General features: G+C 55.6%; 11 protein-coding genes across 11 annotated transcripts; 6 read left to right on the top strand and 5 right to left on the bottom strand.

The window, feature by feature from the left end:
* Positions 1-24: 24 nt before the first annotated feature.
* VTI1 (v-SNARE protein VTI1) lies at positions 25-672 on the bottom strand (the record flags this gene model as incomplete). The annotated part of the gene is made up of 1 exon (NM_210736.1): positions 25-672. The coding sequence occupies one exon, from the start codon at positions 670-672 to the stop codon at positions 25-27; it is 648 nt and encodes a 215-aa protein (NP_985382.1).
* Positions 673-969: 297 nt separating this feature from the next.
* On the top strand, positions 970-1,425 carry YAH1 (adrenodoxin; the record flags this gene model as incomplete). Its single annotated transcript, NM_210735.1, has 1 exon — positions 970-1,425. One exon carries the CDS (start codon positions 970-972, stop codon positions 1,423-1,425), a length of 456 nt encoding a protein of 151 aa, NP_985381.1.
* A 404-nt stretch (positions 1,426-1,829) lies between these two features.
* Positions 1,830-3,731, top strand: AGOS_AFL170C (AFL170Cp; the record flags this gene model as incomplete). The annotated part of the gene is made up of 1 exon (NM_210734.1): positions 1,830-3,731. The coding sequence occupies one exon, from the start codon at positions 1,830-1,832 to the stop codon at positions 3,729-3,731; it is 1,902 nt and encodes a 633-aa protein (NP_985380.1).
* A 130-nt stretch (positions 3,732-3,861) lies between these two features.
* Positions 3,862-5,160, bottom strand: HFI1 (Hfi1p; the record flags this gene model as incomplete). Its single annotated transcript, NM_210733.2, has 1 exon — positions 3,862-5,160. One exon carries the CDS (start codon positions 5,158-5,160, stop codon positions 3,862-3,864), a length of 1,299 nt encoding a protein of 432 aa, NP_985379.2.
* A 348-nt stretch (positions 5,161-5,508) lies between these two features.
* Positions 5,509-6,570, bottom strand: BBP1 (Bbp1p; the record flags this gene model as incomplete). The annotated part of the gene is made up of 1 exon (NM_210732.2): positions 5,509-6,570. One exon carries the CDS (start codon positions 6,568-6,570, stop codon positions 5,509-5,511), a length of 1,062 nt encoding a protein of 353 aa, NP_985378.2.
* Positions 6,571-6,739: 169 nt separating this feature from the next.
* Positions 6,740-7,831, top strand: AGOS_AFL173C (AFL173Cp; the record flags this gene model as incomplete). The annotated part of the gene is made up of 1 exon (NM_210731.2): positions 6,740-7,831. The coding sequence occupies one exon, from the start codon at positions 6,740-6,742 to the stop codon at positions 7,829-7,831; it is 1,092 nt and encodes a 363-aa protein (NP_985377.2).
* Positions 7,832-8,420: 589 nt separating this feature from the next.
* On the top strand, positions 8,421-9,959 carry CLN1 (cyclin CLN1; the record flags this gene model as incomplete). The annotated part of the gene is made up of 1 exon (NM_210730.1): positions 8,421-9,959. The coding sequence occupies one exon, from the start codon at positions 8,421-8,423 to the stop codon at positions 9,957-9,959; it is 1,539 nt and encodes a 512-aa protein (NP_985376.1).
* Positions 9,960-10,652: 693 nt separating this feature from the next.
* ROT1 (Rot1p) lies at positions 10,653-11,414 on the top strand (the record flags this gene model as incomplete). The annotated part of the gene is made up of 1 exon (NM_210729.2): positions 10,653-11,414. One exon carries the CDS (start codon positions 10,653-10,655, stop codon positions 11,412-11,414), a length of 762 nt encoding a protein of 253 aa, NP_985375.2.
* Positions 11,415-11,744: 330 nt separating this feature from the next.
* On the top strand, positions 11,745-13,559 carry VPS27 (ESCRT-0 subunit protein VPS27; the record flags this gene model as incomplete). Its single annotated transcript, NM_210728.1, has 1 exon — positions 11,745-13,559. One exon carries the CDS (start codon positions 11,745-11,747, stop codon positions 13,557-13,559), a length of 1,815 nt encoding a protein of 604 aa, NP_985374.1.
* Positions 13,560-13,733: 174 nt separating this feature from the next.
* Positions 13,734-14,921, bottom strand: RAD14 (DNA repair protein RAD14; the record flags this gene model as incomplete). The annotated part of the gene is made up of 2 exons (NM_210727.2): positions 13,734-14,779; positions 14,846-14,921. 2 exons carry the CDS (start codon positions 14,919-14,921, stop codon positions 13,734-13,736), a joined length of 1,122 nt encoding a protein of 373 aa, NP_985373.2.
* Positions 14,922-15,098: 177 nt separating this feature from the next.
* Positions 15,099-15,947, bottom strand: ATG3 (Atg3p; the record flags this gene model as incomplete). Its single annotated transcript, NM_210726.2, has 1 exon — positions 15,099-15,947. One exon carries the CDS (start codon positions 15,945-15,947, stop codon positions 15,099-15,101), a length of 849 nt encoding a protein of 282 aa, NP_985372.2.
* Positions 15,948-16,218: the final 271 nt, after the last annotated feature.

Here is a 16,218-nt window from a genome sequence, read left to right as displayed (position 1 = left end):
TACGTACCGCATCACGCGCTATCATTACTTGAATTTAGAATATAGCACCATCAAAATTAATAAGATCAACACGGCTATTATCGCGTACGAGATAAACTTGTTCGCCACGAGCCGTCGGCTCATAGTCTTCAACGTGCGCACGGACTTGTCCACGTAGGAATCCGCCAGGAAGAGGTTCTGGCGCGAATGTTCCAATGTCTCCCGCTGTGAGCGCAAGTCCATCATGACCTGGTTACCAATGCCCTCGGTCTCGTTGGCCAGCCGCATGGCGTCTACCAACCGTTCGCCGGTCTGCTGGAGCATCGCGTGGTTCGATAGAAGCTGCTGCCGCTGCTCATTGTCCATGTCCGCAGCGCCGGCAGGGAAGAGCGCATCACGATCACGTGCATCCATCAACTCCCGCAACTGCTGTTTCACCATCCCGGCCTCGCGTCGTAAGTCTCGGAGCGCCGACCGCGACGCCACCTGGCGTGCGGGGTCGCCCACCATATTGTTCACCTCCACCTCCATCTGGTCCAAGATATCGTACAAGTCATCTTTGTGTTGCTCCAGGGTCTGCAACGTGGCGTTCCGCTGCGCGACCGGCTCGCCCTGCGCCTGCCGGAGAAGCCTCTGACACTGCTCCAGCGTCGCCTGGAAGTCTGCCTCGTAAGACTTCAGCAACGATGCCATTTCTTCTGCGACTCAGTGTGTCTTGGTATATCGTATACCAGGGGGTGGCATTTTTGAGAACGCAACTGGCGATATGTCATTTGTGGTCACGTGACCACAACATCCGCTCTGCCAGCGCCGCAGCGGGCCCGCAGTAGTCGCCCGGGGTCATGACAGCTTGCATAGGCGCCACAGCCCGCCCAGCTGGCCCCGCCCCGCGCGCGGCACCGCCGGCTTTCTGACTAAAAGCCCAATGAAAATTTCCACGCTTCAGCGCGAGAACCCACCCAACGCGCGTGTGTCAGCTGCAAAACAAGGATGCTGGGCCGACTGCTTCCCATCTCCGCCCGCGCTGTGCGCTTCGCCCGCGCCCCCCCTTTCATGCGCGCCCTGCGCGCCCACGGCCATCTCAGCACGCCCCGCAAAGGCGAAGAGCTGCAGGTCACGTTCATACTCAAGGATGGCTCGCAGCGCACGTTCGACGTCGCACCCGGAGACACGCTACTGGATATCGCCCAGGGCCACAACCTCGACATGGAGGGCGCGTGCGGCGGTTCCTGCGCTTGCTCCACTTGTCACGTGATAGTTGACCCCGACTACTACGACGCCCTGCAGGAGCCCGACGACGACGAGAACGACATGCTGGACCTGGCCTACGGCCTGACCGAGACCAGCCGTCTGGGCTGCCAGATCCGCATGTCCAAGGACATTAACGGCCTCCGCGTCGCGCTGCCGGCCATGACGCGCAACGTCAGCAACTCAGACTTCAGCTAGCCGCTTGTAGGCCTTGTACATAGTCCCCCACCCCTCGCACACCCGTCGTTTCTCCTCCTAACCTCGCGATACGGTCGCGAGCCGGTTGCGATGAGGCCCATGGCGTGCTCGTGAATAATGATACAGGTACGCTTTTTGTTTGTTTACAAATTTAAGCTTATACTTCATCCACCATTGAGGGTTCTCTTCCACTAACTACCGCACATAGAGCCAGTTGCATGGTTTGTGCTTCGAGTCGGCGCTCGGGATCAGGGAATTGAGATCAATTGTTAGAACGAAAGGTGCGTGCAAAAGCTAGCAGCAAGCAAGAAGCGGAGATCTGGAAGAGTTTTTTCTCGCGGACTGCTTCATCTTGCGACAAAGCTGACACAATATAGAAACACGGTGAAAGACACACAAAAATAATGAACAAGACACGGATCCCCTCTATAAGCCTCAAAAGGGCACGGGAGTGCGGCGAGGTGGACTCGCAGCCGCCTCGGTATAAAAGGGCGTCCGGGAAAAGCCCATTGGCGGAAATCACGAACACGGCGTCGTCGTCGCCGCACATATCCGAGGACAAGATGTTGTCGACGAAGTCGATGTTCGGGTCGAGCGGGCAGAGCTCGCGCTTGATGAACAAGTACTACTACGGGGATCCGCGGGTGATCGAGGAGGTGAAGCGGCGAGAGCGCAAGGTAATGAAGGATATCCAGCATTTCAAGAAGAGCATCGAGGAGGTGGAGCGGGACATGAAGACGATGGTGGAGGAGTCGATCCCGGGGTTGCGGTATACGCTGAGCAAGAAGGCGGCCGTGTACAAGGATCTCCGGGTGGAGACAGCGCAGGTGACGGCTCGTTTAGACCTGCTCGCGAACAAGTGTGGCGTGATGCGCGCGAACACCGAGCTTGCACTCAACAACATCACGCTGGAACAGCAGGTAGAGGTGCAGAACCTGGAAAACGAGCTCGACAGGCGTATCAACGCGCTACGCGAGGAGTGGGAGCTGAAACTCCTTTCTCTGGAGAAGTTCAAGCCGAACGACGATCTTGTCAAGGAAATCGAAGGGTTGAAGCAGGAGCTGAACAAGGAACAGAAGACGTGGGACAGGTTACAACGCGAAAACGAGGAAAAACGCAAGGAGTTCGAGCTGATCTTGGAACAGGACTTTTTGCGGTTTAAAGAGGAGAAGTTATCCTTGTACGAGGATCTAACTGAGAAACGGGAGCATTTATTCCAGGAGAAAAACAAGAAGCAGCTAGAGCTGAAACAATTGCACAGCATTGTTGAGCAGCACCGCAGGGAAAAAGCGGAACTAGCTATCGATATACAGGCTATCACGGAAGAGATAGTGCATTATGAGCAGCAGCTCAAGCCGTCGCAGGCTAGGTTACAGCAATTAAAGGAACAACTAAATACAGAGGTGCATGAAACAGAAGAGATTAGAAAAAAAGCCAGCGCTGCAGAACAGGAGTACAATACTTTGTATGATAAAATGGAGGATGAGCAGCTTAGCCGAAGAAGGATTGAAAACACCATCGAAGAACTCAGAGGAAACATACGTGTATTTGCATACGTCAGTGATGCTTCGGTGCCATACACCATCGATTACGCATCGAAGACCATTACTGTCGGCTCAGCCAAGCAGTACTGTTTTGATCGGTTGATCCCAAAGGAGCTGGTACCTTTACAAGAGCTTTTGGAACAGGAATGTCAGGCGTACATGGACATGTGCCTTCAGAATCAGTATGATAGCAGTGTGATTTCATTGCAGCAGGAAAACGACCACTCCATCAGGAACACTTTTATCGGCTGGATGTTGTCTCAAAAGCACAAGCGCATCAACTTCCAGTGCGTCGTTTTGTCTGAGAACTCGCCTTCCGTCGATTTGCTTCTCCGGAAACGCTTGAGCGGTGAGACCAATCGGGAAATCAAAGTGACTCTTGATAATAAATCTGTGTTATTCGAATCTACGTCAATCTTAGTTGAATCAGGGGGCAGTGCCGAAGACATAATCAAGCAGCTAGGAACTGACTATAATAAAGAGGGTATACTGATACTCAAGTTCCAGATATGGGGGGAAAATGAAACCTCGACGGACGTGTATTTCATCGAGGTCACGCCTCCCGCATACAACTGCTTACATAGCACCGGCTCCGCTGGCTCCACCGGCTCTTCCTTCGGATCATCCCGTATTGGTGCGATACTACGAAGCCTATTAATGCACACCAAGCCGCTATTATTGCTAACTCTTACACAAGAGAACTCTCTATTGTTGGATATCTCGCAACAGATCGGTCAACGGGAAAAACAACAGCCTGCATGATAATTACTTGAAATAGCCTTTAGTTTGTAATGATACAAATACGTAGTATGATCTTCGTAATTCTTATTACTCTGCATCAGTCTCATCCTTGTTTTACGGTCAGAGCTTGTATGCTGAACTGTTCGTTATTTTACTCCTTCGTCAGTATATCCTTTATCAACCAATTTAATTCTTCCCTCGTACCCATGTTCCTCTCATCTACAGGCGTAAATGTTGGTTTATCCTCAAAGAACTGAGGCATATCATCGATGGGGCTCTTCAACTGAACCAATTCGTTATCGTTAACTAGCCCAGTGGCATTCAGCCGAAGCAATGCGCCAGAGGGCTCAACTAAGTTGGGATAGATTGTAAACGTCTCCTGCAAGTCTTCATTCGTCAAGGATATTACTTTATTACCGGATAAGTAAGCGGCTGGATCCATTTTGGTTTCCTTGTTCGTCTCGCTGATCGCTTGCTGGAACCCGTAATCGTTGAGATCATAGTAATCCGAATATTTTTTCTCTCTGTAGCGTACAGTGTCTATTGCGGATTCCAAGATAGTCTTCAAATAGTACTCTAATGCCAGTGATAGAATTTCTACGCATCGGCCATCCACAGTCCCTACTAAACCATGTTCCCGAGCAATGCTGACCATCCGGAGATATAGTGAGTCATTATCGGGGAGTGAATAGCTCTCCGAAGCTAAAGGTGCAGAAAACCCGCTAACAATCTCCTGCGACCATTCCAAGGGAGTCTTGAGGCTATTGGCTTTTACACGTTTCAGAGTTTCCTGGTTAGTGACTATGGGAATTTTCGGAATATTCGCCAGCCGATTTTGGAGAACAGAACACAAAACAAATCCGCGTTTCCCGTTCTCTTTCGTGATAGCCTTTAGGCGTTGTCGGTCCTTACTAGGTAAGGACATCACGATTTTCTTGTACGTCTCTATCTGCGAGTTGTGTTTGTTAGTGCGCTTTTTATTCTGGTATGTAGCCCCATTCTGGAAGCCCCATGCGTCTCCTGCCTTGGAGCCCAACGGTGAGTCCCGGAGGGAGTTCGCAAGAATCGCTAGCAGTAGCTGGTTGTGAAGCCTTACCAGGACCGCGCGGCTAACCGGAGGCGCACGCGCGTCGCCCGGACTATGCGCGGGAGCTAGCAGCACGTCAAGTTGCTGCACCAGCTCCTTCCGCGAAAGCTTGCCCAGAATAAAAAGGCTGATGATCTGCGCGTACTTGGACCAGTTCTCGTTGCCGAGAAGCGCGCTGAACTCGGCCACCATCTCCTCCAGATCCAGTCGCTTGTTCCCCCGCGGCGGCGGCGGCGGCGTCCCCGCCCCCGGGCTCTTGCGGCCTGCGTCCCCGCCGTTGACCCCGCCCCCGTTCATCCCGCCGCCCTCTGCCAGCTGCCCGCCCATTGCTGATCCGTGCTGTGGTGTCTGTACCATCGACATGCCCGCTGCTTGCCGACTGTGTAATACTGTACTGCTGCTTCCACACAACCAAAGTGACCTGTGGCAACCAATATGCGCGCAGCGCGTGTGTTTGCGTTGACTGCCCGCCGAACTGCCTCACTGTATGTCTGCCTGCCGGAATCTCCTCCAATCCAGTCACAAACTTGCTCTGCTTCGCCTCCCTTTTTCAAGAAGCTGCTATGCTCCTTCCACGTGCTATGGTCCCTCTCTTATGGCGCTACTTGGCCTCTTCTGTCTAGCTTCACCGTGTAAGTCGAGTGTTTCTTCCCGACTTTAGCGTAAAGTTGATCATCGCGGAATGACCATTACGTACAAAGCTATTTACACTTACTTGACGATGTGATTGAGGAATTGGGTGTCTATCGTGTCGTTGTACTTGTGGTAGGGCGATATGCTGCCAGAATCGACGGTGCTCGCCGGGGTCGCGGTGTCGTTCGCGGTGTAGGTGCTGTTTTGGTGGTTGAGCTTGCGCTCGAGCTCGTGTATTCGGGCCTCGTACTGTAGCTGCAGCCGCAGCAACTCCTCCTGGTGGCGGCGGTCCTTCTGCTGGTCGGCGATGGTGAGGTCGACGATCTGGGCTTCCAGTTTTGAGACGAGCTCCGCGTAGTCCGGGTGCTCGGCGTCCTTGAGGGCCTTGTAGCGCTCGTACAGCGCCGTGTAGTTGTCGTACATGGTCTTGGACTGTTTGAGCTCCTGGATCAACTCTTGGCGCAGTTGCAGGTAGCGGTCGCGGTAGGAGGTCTCGCGGCGGTCGCGCTCCTCGCGCGCCTCCAGATCTTGCTGCAGGCTGTGCAGGTCGCGGTTGTTGCGCGCGAGCTGGTCCAGCAGCGCCAGGTAGTCGTGCGTGGGGTCGCGCGCGCGTGGCGCGCGCCCCGGGAACGAGCCGGGCAGTCCCGCGTCTGGCGACGAGGGCTGCGCAAACAGCGCGGACACAAGCGGGTTGTCGGCGCGCGGTGGGCGGAACGCCACGTCCTCGCTCCCACGCGCGCGGCCAAAAGTGTCGCCGTCCCGGCCGCCGTCGCAGCCACCGTCACCACCGCCCAGCGTCCCAGCCGCGCCGCCGGCCCAGCCCGCGCGGCCCGGCGTCCCGCTCTCGCGCGCCGCCGTACCCGCAGGCCGCAGATCTACCGGCGACAGCAGCGATGCGCCCGCGCCCTCTGTCTCGTCCGGCAGCAACTCGTAGCGCGCCCGGAACTCCGAGTCCAGCGACCCCGTTCGCCGCCGCCGCGCACCCGCGCTGCGCGGCACCTGCAGCCGGTTGTTTGTGTCGTCCTGTGCAAATTCGCGTCGGTATTTCTGCGAGGGCGACTCGCGCTTGCCGAGCAGCGCGTCCATCACCCACCGCACAGCCCCCGTGCTATCCTCAGAGTTATCGCCTAGCCAACCCATCTACTTGCCGTCGATCCACGCTGGCGCGATCTCCCTGCTCCGTGGTCTGCCCGTGATGTGGCATGCCACAAAGCCTGGCACTGCACTTTTTTGGCTAAAAAATTCGTCACGCCGATCCCCCCACAGCGCATCACGAGAGCTCCCAGCAGCATTGGACCATTGATACCAGATGCGAGGGTGGGGTAACGTGTGGTACTCCGGCCCGTGGGCACTGCTTGTGCACGCGGGCCACGCGTGTCTGTTCCACGGGAATGAGGCGGTGGAAAAGTGGCCCGTGGTAGGGCAGGTGCGGTGCAACTTCAGCGAGGACGCCGTGCACCTGGTGGTGTATGCCGAGCGCGCGTTCCAGCTCCAGACGGTGCAGCTCGCTACGCGGCGGCGGACAGAGCAGGCAGTGGTCAGCGTGGCGTATGGCGTGGCGCGCTTCGAGGTACTGTGGCAGGACGGGATTATCGTGGCGATGGACGGGGTGGGTGGGCGCGTGCACTGCGTGGACACGCGGCGGCAGCGCACACTGGGCTGTGTGCAGACGAACGCGGATGACGGGGCCATCTACGTTGTCGGCGCCCGCGCTTTTCAAGTGTTTGTGCGGCAGTTGGATAAGGCCACCGCGACCGAGCAGCTCTTCTTCAACACGTACGAGCTTGGCGCGGACGGGGCCGTGCGGCTGCAGCAGGCCGTCCGCCTCGGCAGCAGCGCTGGGCGCCACTTCGCGGCGCGGCTGGGCAACGTGTTCGCCGTCGTGCTCAGCTGCCCGTTCACGCGCCGCAGCGCGCTCAGCCTGCACGTCGACGGGCAGCCCGCGCCGCTCGCGCAGCTCCAGCTGCCGTTCGTGCATGACGCAGCCTTCTGCGACCACTGGACCCTTGCGCTCGCGCTCGACGCCCGTCTCGCCCTGCTCCGCCCGCTCGCTGGCACGCTCGCCGCTGTCCCGCTCGCCGCCGCCCGCGTACATAATGGGCCCGCCCGCATTATAGCCAGCCCGCTTGGCACGCCCGGATTGCCCGATCCGTTAGATAGCCCGCCCGCACAGCCGTCGCCGCCTGACGTAGTCCCCAGCCTCTGCTTATTGACTGCCCGCCCGCAGCACATCGCCGCATTGTTCGCTGCCCGCCCCAATTGGGTCTACTTATGGAGCCCGCCTGACACCTCGCCCGCCCACCCGAGATTAACTGGCATAATCCTCCCAGACGCCCTCGTAGCCGCCACGCCTGACGATCGGTACTTCGCCGGATCTTATACCGCTTACACCCTCCGCTGACCGATCTTCAGTGTCATATGCCCAACCAGACCCCGCCAGCTAGTCCCAGCATTCCGCGCGCCTGCCGGCAACCCACGATCGACAACAAGATTACACAGACGCGCTCTTGCGCACCGTGCGCATTCCCGACCCGCGCGCGTGCTTGCCTCTTCAGGCCGCGCGACGACGCCTATTTTCGCGCGCGAGGCACCTGGTGTTTGCGTTGATCTGTTGTGAATTTGGTGAACTTTTCGCGTCCAGCAGCACACAAGATGGGAAGACCAGGGCGCAGCAGCCGAAGGGCTCCGCCAGCGCCAGGAATGGCAACCCGGCCCATGATCTTTGGCCATTCCTGCCGGAAACGTAATGCGGTAACGCGGGACGCCTGGCGGGTTTCTGTCAGGACGGAGAGTTTACCTTTAGGATTCTCAGGTTTTCGTGAGGGCTTGTGTGTTTACCATTGGGAGCGTGGAGCAGGCGATGGAGGAAAATTGGCGTTGGCTACAATATAGTCGGCGTGTGTTTGTTGGCGTTTTTGCGTGGGCGGCGGCGGTATATAACAGGCGGGTTTGGCGGACCGGTGAAGATCAGACGCACAGAGCCAACCGAGATGTCAGTGTCGTCGTGCGATGTGCCGCTGGGGCTGATTGTGAATGCCAAGCAGACGTACTACCCGATCGAGCTGTCCAATGCGGAGCTACTGGCGCACTACGAGACGATCCAGGACTACCACCAAGAGATCTCGGAGAACGTGCTACAACACTCGTGCCGGGTCAAGCCGGACCCGAAGCTGATCGACCAGCAGCCGGAGATGAACCCCCAGCACACGCGGACTGCGATCGTGAACTTTGCGTTCGAGCTGGCGCAGAAGACGCGGGTGACGAACGGGATCTTTTTCCACGCGGTGCGGTTGTACGACCGTTACTGCTCGAAGCGCGTGGTGCTACGGGACCAGGCGAAGCTGGTGATTGCGACCTGCCTGTGGCTGGCGGCGAAGACGTGGGGGGGGTGCAACCACATCATCAACAACGTGACGGTGCCTACGGGTGGGCGCTTCTACGGGCCCAACCCGCGGGCGCGCATCCCGCGTCTGTCCGAGCTGGTGCACTACTGCGGGGGGTCGAACGTGTTTGACGAGTCGATGTTCACGCAGATGGAGCGCCACATCCTGGACACGCTGAGCTGGGACGTGTACGAGCCGATGGTGAACGACTACGTGCTCAACGTGGACGAGAACTGTTTGATACAGTACGAGCTATACAAAAGGCAGCTGGAGCACAATCGGCAGTACGCCAACAAGCGCAACTCGCAGGACAGCAACGCGACCGAGGAGGACGTGTCCGAGGAGGACGAGGACCTGGATAACAAGATCCAGTTAATCAACATCAAGAAGTTTCTGATAGACCTGGCCGTCTGGCAGTACGACCTCTTGAAGTATGAGGTATTCGAGCTAGCACACGGCATATTCTCTATCATCAATAAGTTCACAAACCAGGACTTGGGGCCGCTGCTACTCTCTCCGATCCCATCGACCAACAACGAGTCGCTGGTGCTAAACGTTTTCATCAACGGCGTCATAAAGTGCCCGGCAGCTTTGCTGGAGTCCTACCACGAGAAGTTCGGTGTTCTACAATTTGTTGACCAAGTAAAAGAATACCACGAATCGCTACAGAAGAAGCTCCAGCTGGCGGCAGCCATGGACCTTTCGCGGCGCAACAACGCCAAGTTCTACGAGGCGCCCTCCATGCCCTCTCCCACATATTCGCAGCACTCCAGCTACACCCCTCTGCGGAACACGAGTAACTCGGAAAGCAGCGTCTTCAGCTCCGTCTCCAACCAGCAGTCTCCCATCACCCCCCAGATGTACTCCTTCAGCGTCCAGAAGCCAGGCAGCGCCTGCGGAAGCTCAGTGAGCGTCAATAGCATATCTCAGAAGCGCAACCGCGACGAGGAGACCAACTACAGTATCATGGGTAACGACAAAGAGAACTACGACCCCACCAGTACCTACACCGTGCCCCCGCGCGCCAAGTTCGCTGGCCACACATACATCTTCACGGGCGCCGCTAAGGAAGAACAGACCAGCAGCACAAGTAATAGATCATCCTTGATATCACTGGCAATTGGGAATGCGAACTCATTGGTATAACGGCTTTCCTGGGGTAATTTTCCCGCGCTGTCCTTTTTCATTCCGAGCATCTTCATTACCGTTTTCATTTAAAGTTCATCGTAATAATAGTAATAATCATTGGGTTCCGCACGAATCCCGTCACTTCCAGTTTCATTTCACGCTAAAACAAAGCGCAGCACTGCTCCTCTTTCCGTTCGCGTCTCGCTTGTATTTACGATATTAGATTCTATTTTAAGTAAGTGTACATAAGAAGAAAGCCATATAGGATTAACGAAGTTTGGGTTGACATAGCGGCATCCACGTCTGGATCCGCGGATTTCTCTACCGTTCTGCCGCTGCTATGTGTCACCTGCCCGAATGCATCGGGGTTCGGGAATCCGCCTTAGCCCACACGTGGCGTCGCCTTAAGGCCGGCGCATTTGCGTCCGCGCGCTTTGCTCCTGTGAGCCCCTCACAGCCACTATTTGGGTGATAAACCTCGGGCCAGTTACGCAACGTCCGTTGGCCAGAATTAACTCCCATAATTCACGGGCATCCTTTAGAATCTCATCTAAAAGCTGTAGTCATGAGATACGACAGGCGAGCGGCTCTGAGCAAAATTCTAAAAACTGTTTCTGCGTTGCGCAGGCGTTTCACTAGCTCTCAGCACATAGCTGTTCAGCGTGTATATTGAACTACCCAGCTCTTAGGGCATAGTATTAGCGCTGGAAGATGGTTTACGTCAGTTGGTCGGCGGCTGCGCTATTGTGTGCAAGCTTTTTCTCGACGGTGGTGCTGGCGCAGTCGGCGAAGGACCTGTACGGGACTTGGTCGGCCAAGTCGAACCAGGTGTTCACGGGCCCGGGGTTCTACAACCCTGCGGACGAGCTGCTAATTGAGCCTTCTCTACCGGGCATATCGTACTCGTTCACCGAGGACGGATTTTTCGAGATGGCCACGTACCGGGTGTCGGGCAACCCGCGGAACCTTGCGTGCCCCTCGGCGGTGATGACCTTCCAGCACGGCAAGTACGAGATCCTCGCCAACGGAACGCTGATCCTGCGTCCGTTCGAAGTCGACGGGCGCCAGCTCGTCAGCGAGCCGTGCGTGGACAAGGGCGTGTCGACGTACCTGCGCTACAGCCAAGTCGAGACGTTCCAGCGCTTCGCGGTCGAGCTCGACGAGTACCACGGCAAGCACGCGCTGCATTTGTTCCAGTTCGACGGCTCGCCGGTCCAGCCCCTCTACCTGGCTTACCGCCCGCCGCTCATGTTGCCCACCATCACGCTCAACCCGACGGACCACGCCGGGGCCACTGCTACTGCCGGCCCGGGGCACCGCAAGCGGAGCCTGGGTGAGCTGGTCCGCGCCGGCCTTCAGGACAAGCACAAGACCACGGCGGTCCGCAACCCCTCCCTGTTCAACGCCGCCTTCTACTGGTGGTGCAGCGCCGGCGTCATCGCCGCCGGCACCGTTCTCTTCTTTATGGTTTAGCGGGCTACCTGCTGGTAAGCGGCCTGCACTTGTGCGAACTAATTGATAAAGTCGCAATACCCGCCGCAAAAGTCACCATTACGGGCGTATCCAGCCGCCATTAGTGTATCATTAACATTCTACATCTACGTAGCGCCATACCAGTATATTTCCAATTATTAATATTTGGTACCAGCATAGTCTCTGTCACGTGGATCCGTGTGGCTTGCTGCTGCTTAAACTGAAACTTCCCCTTTCACGACGGCAGATGGCGAACCAGCACGCAGGCCAGTGGCGAAGGGTTAGGTGAGGTAGCACGGGTGGCATATCAAAGCAGGCCAGATAGACAAGATGAATACGGAAATCCAGACAGTAGCGGCGCTGGGGGAATGCATCCAGCGGGCGACAAGCGAAAGCATACCGAACGGGGAGATCGATCTTGCACTCGCGCTGGACGTGTCGGATGCAGTCCGATCGCGGAGGCTGGGCGCGCGGGACAGCATGAGGGCGCTGAAGAAGCGGGTTTTGCAGACCAAGTCGAATCCGAACACGCAGCTGGCGGCGTGGCGCCTGGTGGAGGTGTGCGTGAAGAACGGCGGCACGCACTTTCTGAAGGAGGTGTGCTCGCGGGAGTTCATGGACTGTATGGAGCATGTAGCGGCGCAGGAGAAGACGGTGGACAATGAAGACCTGGTGCAACTGTGCCGGCGGATCATCTTTGAGCTATACACGGCGTTCAAGAACGACTCGCAGCTGAGCTACGTGTCGCAGGTGCACCAGCGCCTGCAGGCGCGCGGGGTGGAGTTCCCGCAGGCTGCGCCGGGGTACCTGGTGAACACGATGGCGATGTTTGACTCGAAGGCGCCGGCGGACTGGGTGGACTCGGACGCGTGCATGATCTGCTCGAACGCGTTCACGTTTCTGAACCGCAAACACCACTGCCGCTCATGCGGCGGTATATTCTGCAACGAGCATTCGTCGCATCAGTTGCCACTGCCCGAGATGGGTATCACGGAGCCCGTGAGGGTCTGTGATAACTGTTATGACGAATACGAAATTAAGAAACACTCCTCCCGGCGCCTCCGCCGGCAGTCTCAGAGAAGGGCCCGACCCAAGGCGGAGCGGGAAGACGAAGACGACGACCTCAGAAGGGCCATCGAGCTCTCCCTGCGCGAGTCGAAAACCCAGGATAATTTGGTGCCGACAGTGACCAGGCTAGAAAACTCCGATGCCACCAAGGACGACGAAGATCCAGAATTCTTGGCCGCAGTCCAGGCCAGTTTGCGTGAGCACCAGCTGGAGCAAGAACGGCAGGCAGCAGCAGCTGCTGCGGCCGCGAAACATCCGTCGCAGCCAGAGCGGGCAGTGCAGCTGCCATCCCTCATGGATTCTCGCCAGGCACCGGTTGCTCAGCAGAGATACTCTACTCTTACAAACCAGGAAGAGGATGATATTTACCTATTCGCCAACCTAGTGGAGAAGATGAAGGGTCAGCCAATGAATGCCGTGTTAGAGGATACACAGCTGCAGATGCTATACCAGAAGGTCCTTGGAACTCGGCCTCGGTTAAACCATTCCCTTAACGATACGTTTCACAAATATAATACCTTGGTAGACATGAATGCCAAAATTTCGGATATAATGAGCATTTATGACACCATGTTAGAGAGACAATTGAGGAATATTAATCTTTCGCAACAATATTCCATGCCACACTTACCTTCTGATCCATACACTTATCAAATGCACCGACAACCAGAGTCCTCTCCAGCCAACACTGTTCCGTACGAGAAGACGCAACCTGAGCCAACATATCGTAGCTATGCCAGGAGCTCTTCCAACGCTGCAGAACTCACTCCAGCAATCCTACATACCACACAAAGTTCGCCGATGGAGAATCGCCAGTCGCAATCAGTAACTGGCTTTGAGCCGCAGGTCTCAGAACCGGATATTAAGAAAACACTGCTATCATCACCATCGGAGCCTCTTTATCCTCCTGAAGAAAGTATACCGGACAAGGAGAAGGAGGCACAGGTGCCAATAACTCAATTTGAATTCCCGAGTGTTCCAGCGCAGAAGATAAAAATGGCTACACCTCAGAATGAAAGGGTTACGGAAGATGCAGGAACGACTCCACAGGAGGAAACATTGTTAATTGAGTTATAGAAGAGGATCTGATCCGGATTGTTTGATATTGTTTTCAAAGTGTTATTTATAAATGTGGCAGCGAATTAGCCCATTAATGAATATTGAACAGTGTGGTTAACACCTACTTCGACCGTTCCGTTATTATGCATAAATATATATAAATGAGGTATGGCGACGAGCCAGGAACAAATACTACAACATTATTTCTTCTATCTCTATCCCACATCCAAAGCAACGTCTCTTTTGCACCGGTATACCATCTTCGTTACTTCCTCCATCGACTGGTGCCCCGAACTCGTGAGTATGGTCTTTGCCATATTTCTTCTCCTTCAACCTAGTAGTGAACTCCTGAGCTCTGGTCTTCAGCCTCATCTCTCGTACTTTCTGCTGGTACTTTTTCTCTCTCCGCTCGATTTTACCCTCTTCCCGTCTCTGCCATTCATTATCCAACCCCTCCTCGCCACCCCACTTCTCGAAGGCGTACTTCTCTATTTCGCATCTAACAAAGAGTTGCATATGAGCAAATGTGCCTGAATGCGGGTTTGGTTTCTCAAGTCTATCAAAGAGAGAAGCATCATTCAGCTCAGGATCCGTTAGAAAATAGTCCTCCTTGCATTCTGTCTTGGTTAACAACGAATACTTCTCCGGATGAGCCTTCACGCATGATTTGCAAACTTGTAAGTGAAAAACGTCTTTCATTACGGGATCCATCTCCGTGTTGATGTTGCATTGGGTACATTTTGGGGCGAGAGACATGTGTGCTGGAGGAGGCTGGTTTTCATAGAGGGCGCGCCGCGCCCTTTGCTCGCGTTGCCACTCCTCAAGCGACCGCTGTTTCTCTTGCGCTAGCGCGTTATCTCCATAACCCTGATCGTCCTCCCGATTGATGAAGCCTCCGTTCGTATTCTTCATTGTCGAGAAGTCATATTCAATATAATCTTGTCTTCTGATCGCAGGCCGCAGCCTTGATCCTGTGTTTCCGGTCGGATGAGCGGAAGGTGAGCCAAGCGCATGCCCGGTATTGATGATGGACGATGCATCCCGCAGGTTCTGCTGGGTTTGCTGGAGGCGTTTCCTCGCCGTTTGTCGGTTCTGCTCTATTTGTCGCTCCAGGCCAGTAGTCACGACAGGCCGCGCAAAATCAGCGGATGCCCTGACGCCACCAGCAGCGGGGCCGCCATGAGCCGGCTTGCTGATGCCCCGCTGCTTCAACCGCTCCAGCGCTTTCCGTCGGTTCGCTTCCTCCCAAGATGTTAGTATCGTTGCACAGTCACCATCTTTATTAACACCAACTAGAAACATACGACAACAGCCTTCTGCTCTGCGGTCAGCGCCATGAACAGACAGGAGCCTATGTAGTGAGTTAAAATAAAGTCGCATTATTATAAGCCAAGGAAGATGAGTAAGTTGATGGTTCTTTTCCTTGAAGCATGCTGGTCATGTGACCATAAATGGTGCAATTAACGTCTCGATAGCGTCTATCGGCGGCAAAGTGGATGCGCAGGTGATACTTACATTAGAGGTGGAAGGAGCAGCTCGCCGCGTAGCTGCCGCGACTCACCAGCCCTCCATTGTATAGTCGTGCTCGATCCCGGGGGTCACGCTAGTAATAAACTTCAGAAACACAACGAGGTACTGGTCGACCCGCAGGCTACTGTCGACCTCGTCCTGCAGATCCTCCCAGTCCTCGCGCGGGCCGTCCGGCTGCTCTTCCTCCACCGGCTTCTGCTTGGCAGCCCGCACCTTCTCCATCAGCACGCGCATCACGTTCGCGTGTCGGCACGGGTGTATCGACACCGCCACGACGGCGGACTTGAAGAAAGGCAGCTTCTCAATGGTCGCCGTCTTCGTGCGGTAGTCCGGAGCAATGTCCTGGAACATCTGCTGCGGCGTCAGCGGCGTGCCGTCGTTGTTGAAGCCAACCAGGTACATCTTCGGCACCCGGTACGACGTCGAGTAGGTGATGTATAGGTCATAGAATCGCGTATGGCTCGGTCTCAGCTGTATTATGTCCTGCTCGCCGCTCTGGTCCTCTATGTCCATCTCCTGCAGCATCTCGTCAATGTCTATCTCCTCGCCCCCATCGGCGCTCTCCTGCTGCGGCTGCAGCACCCAGTACTCGCCCGCAGACGTCTCTTCTTCGCCGCCCACGTTCACGCTATCTGCCGCCCGCATATTGCTCGGCACCTTGCGTGTCACGAGAAACTGCCGATCCTGCGGCAAGAAGTCCCGGTACACCATGCCTCCCTGTTGCTGGTTCCACCTCCAAGTAGGGAACATGTGGCACAGATAGTCGCCCGCCTTGATGAACTCTTCCGGCGTGATCTGCCCTGTGTTTTCGAACGTCGACTGGTGGGTAACAGGCGTTAGATACTCCCTCCAGTTCGAGAGTGTACTCCGTAGCATCGCTAAAGACTCTGCTTTGGTTGATGTCAAGCTTCCCCGAGCAGACTGTACTGCCTTATTGGATCCTGAAACCAATAAAACGAAGGCGCCTCCGGATGACTATTAGGTTATGGTAAGGAGTTGTAGTGATACCAAATGAAAAATAAATAGGTGAACATCACTTAAACGATGATCACATCTCGATAAAAATTCTGAACATTGCCGCAGGTGGAATTTGTGGAAGCAGAGTAGACGGCGAAGAGCGTGCGATTGGGCTAGCCGACGAGATAGT

This window comes from Eremothecium gossypii, chromosome VI, assembly GCF_000091025.4.
Source record: "Eremothecium gossypii ATCC 10895 chromosome VI, complete sequence".
In the NCBI taxonomy this organism is placed as follows: Eukaryota; Fungi; Ascomycota; class Saccharomycetes; order Saccharomycetales; family Saccharomycetaceae; genus Eremothecium; species Eremothecium gossypii.
This window is presented reverse-complemented; position numbering and strand designations above follow the sequence as displayed.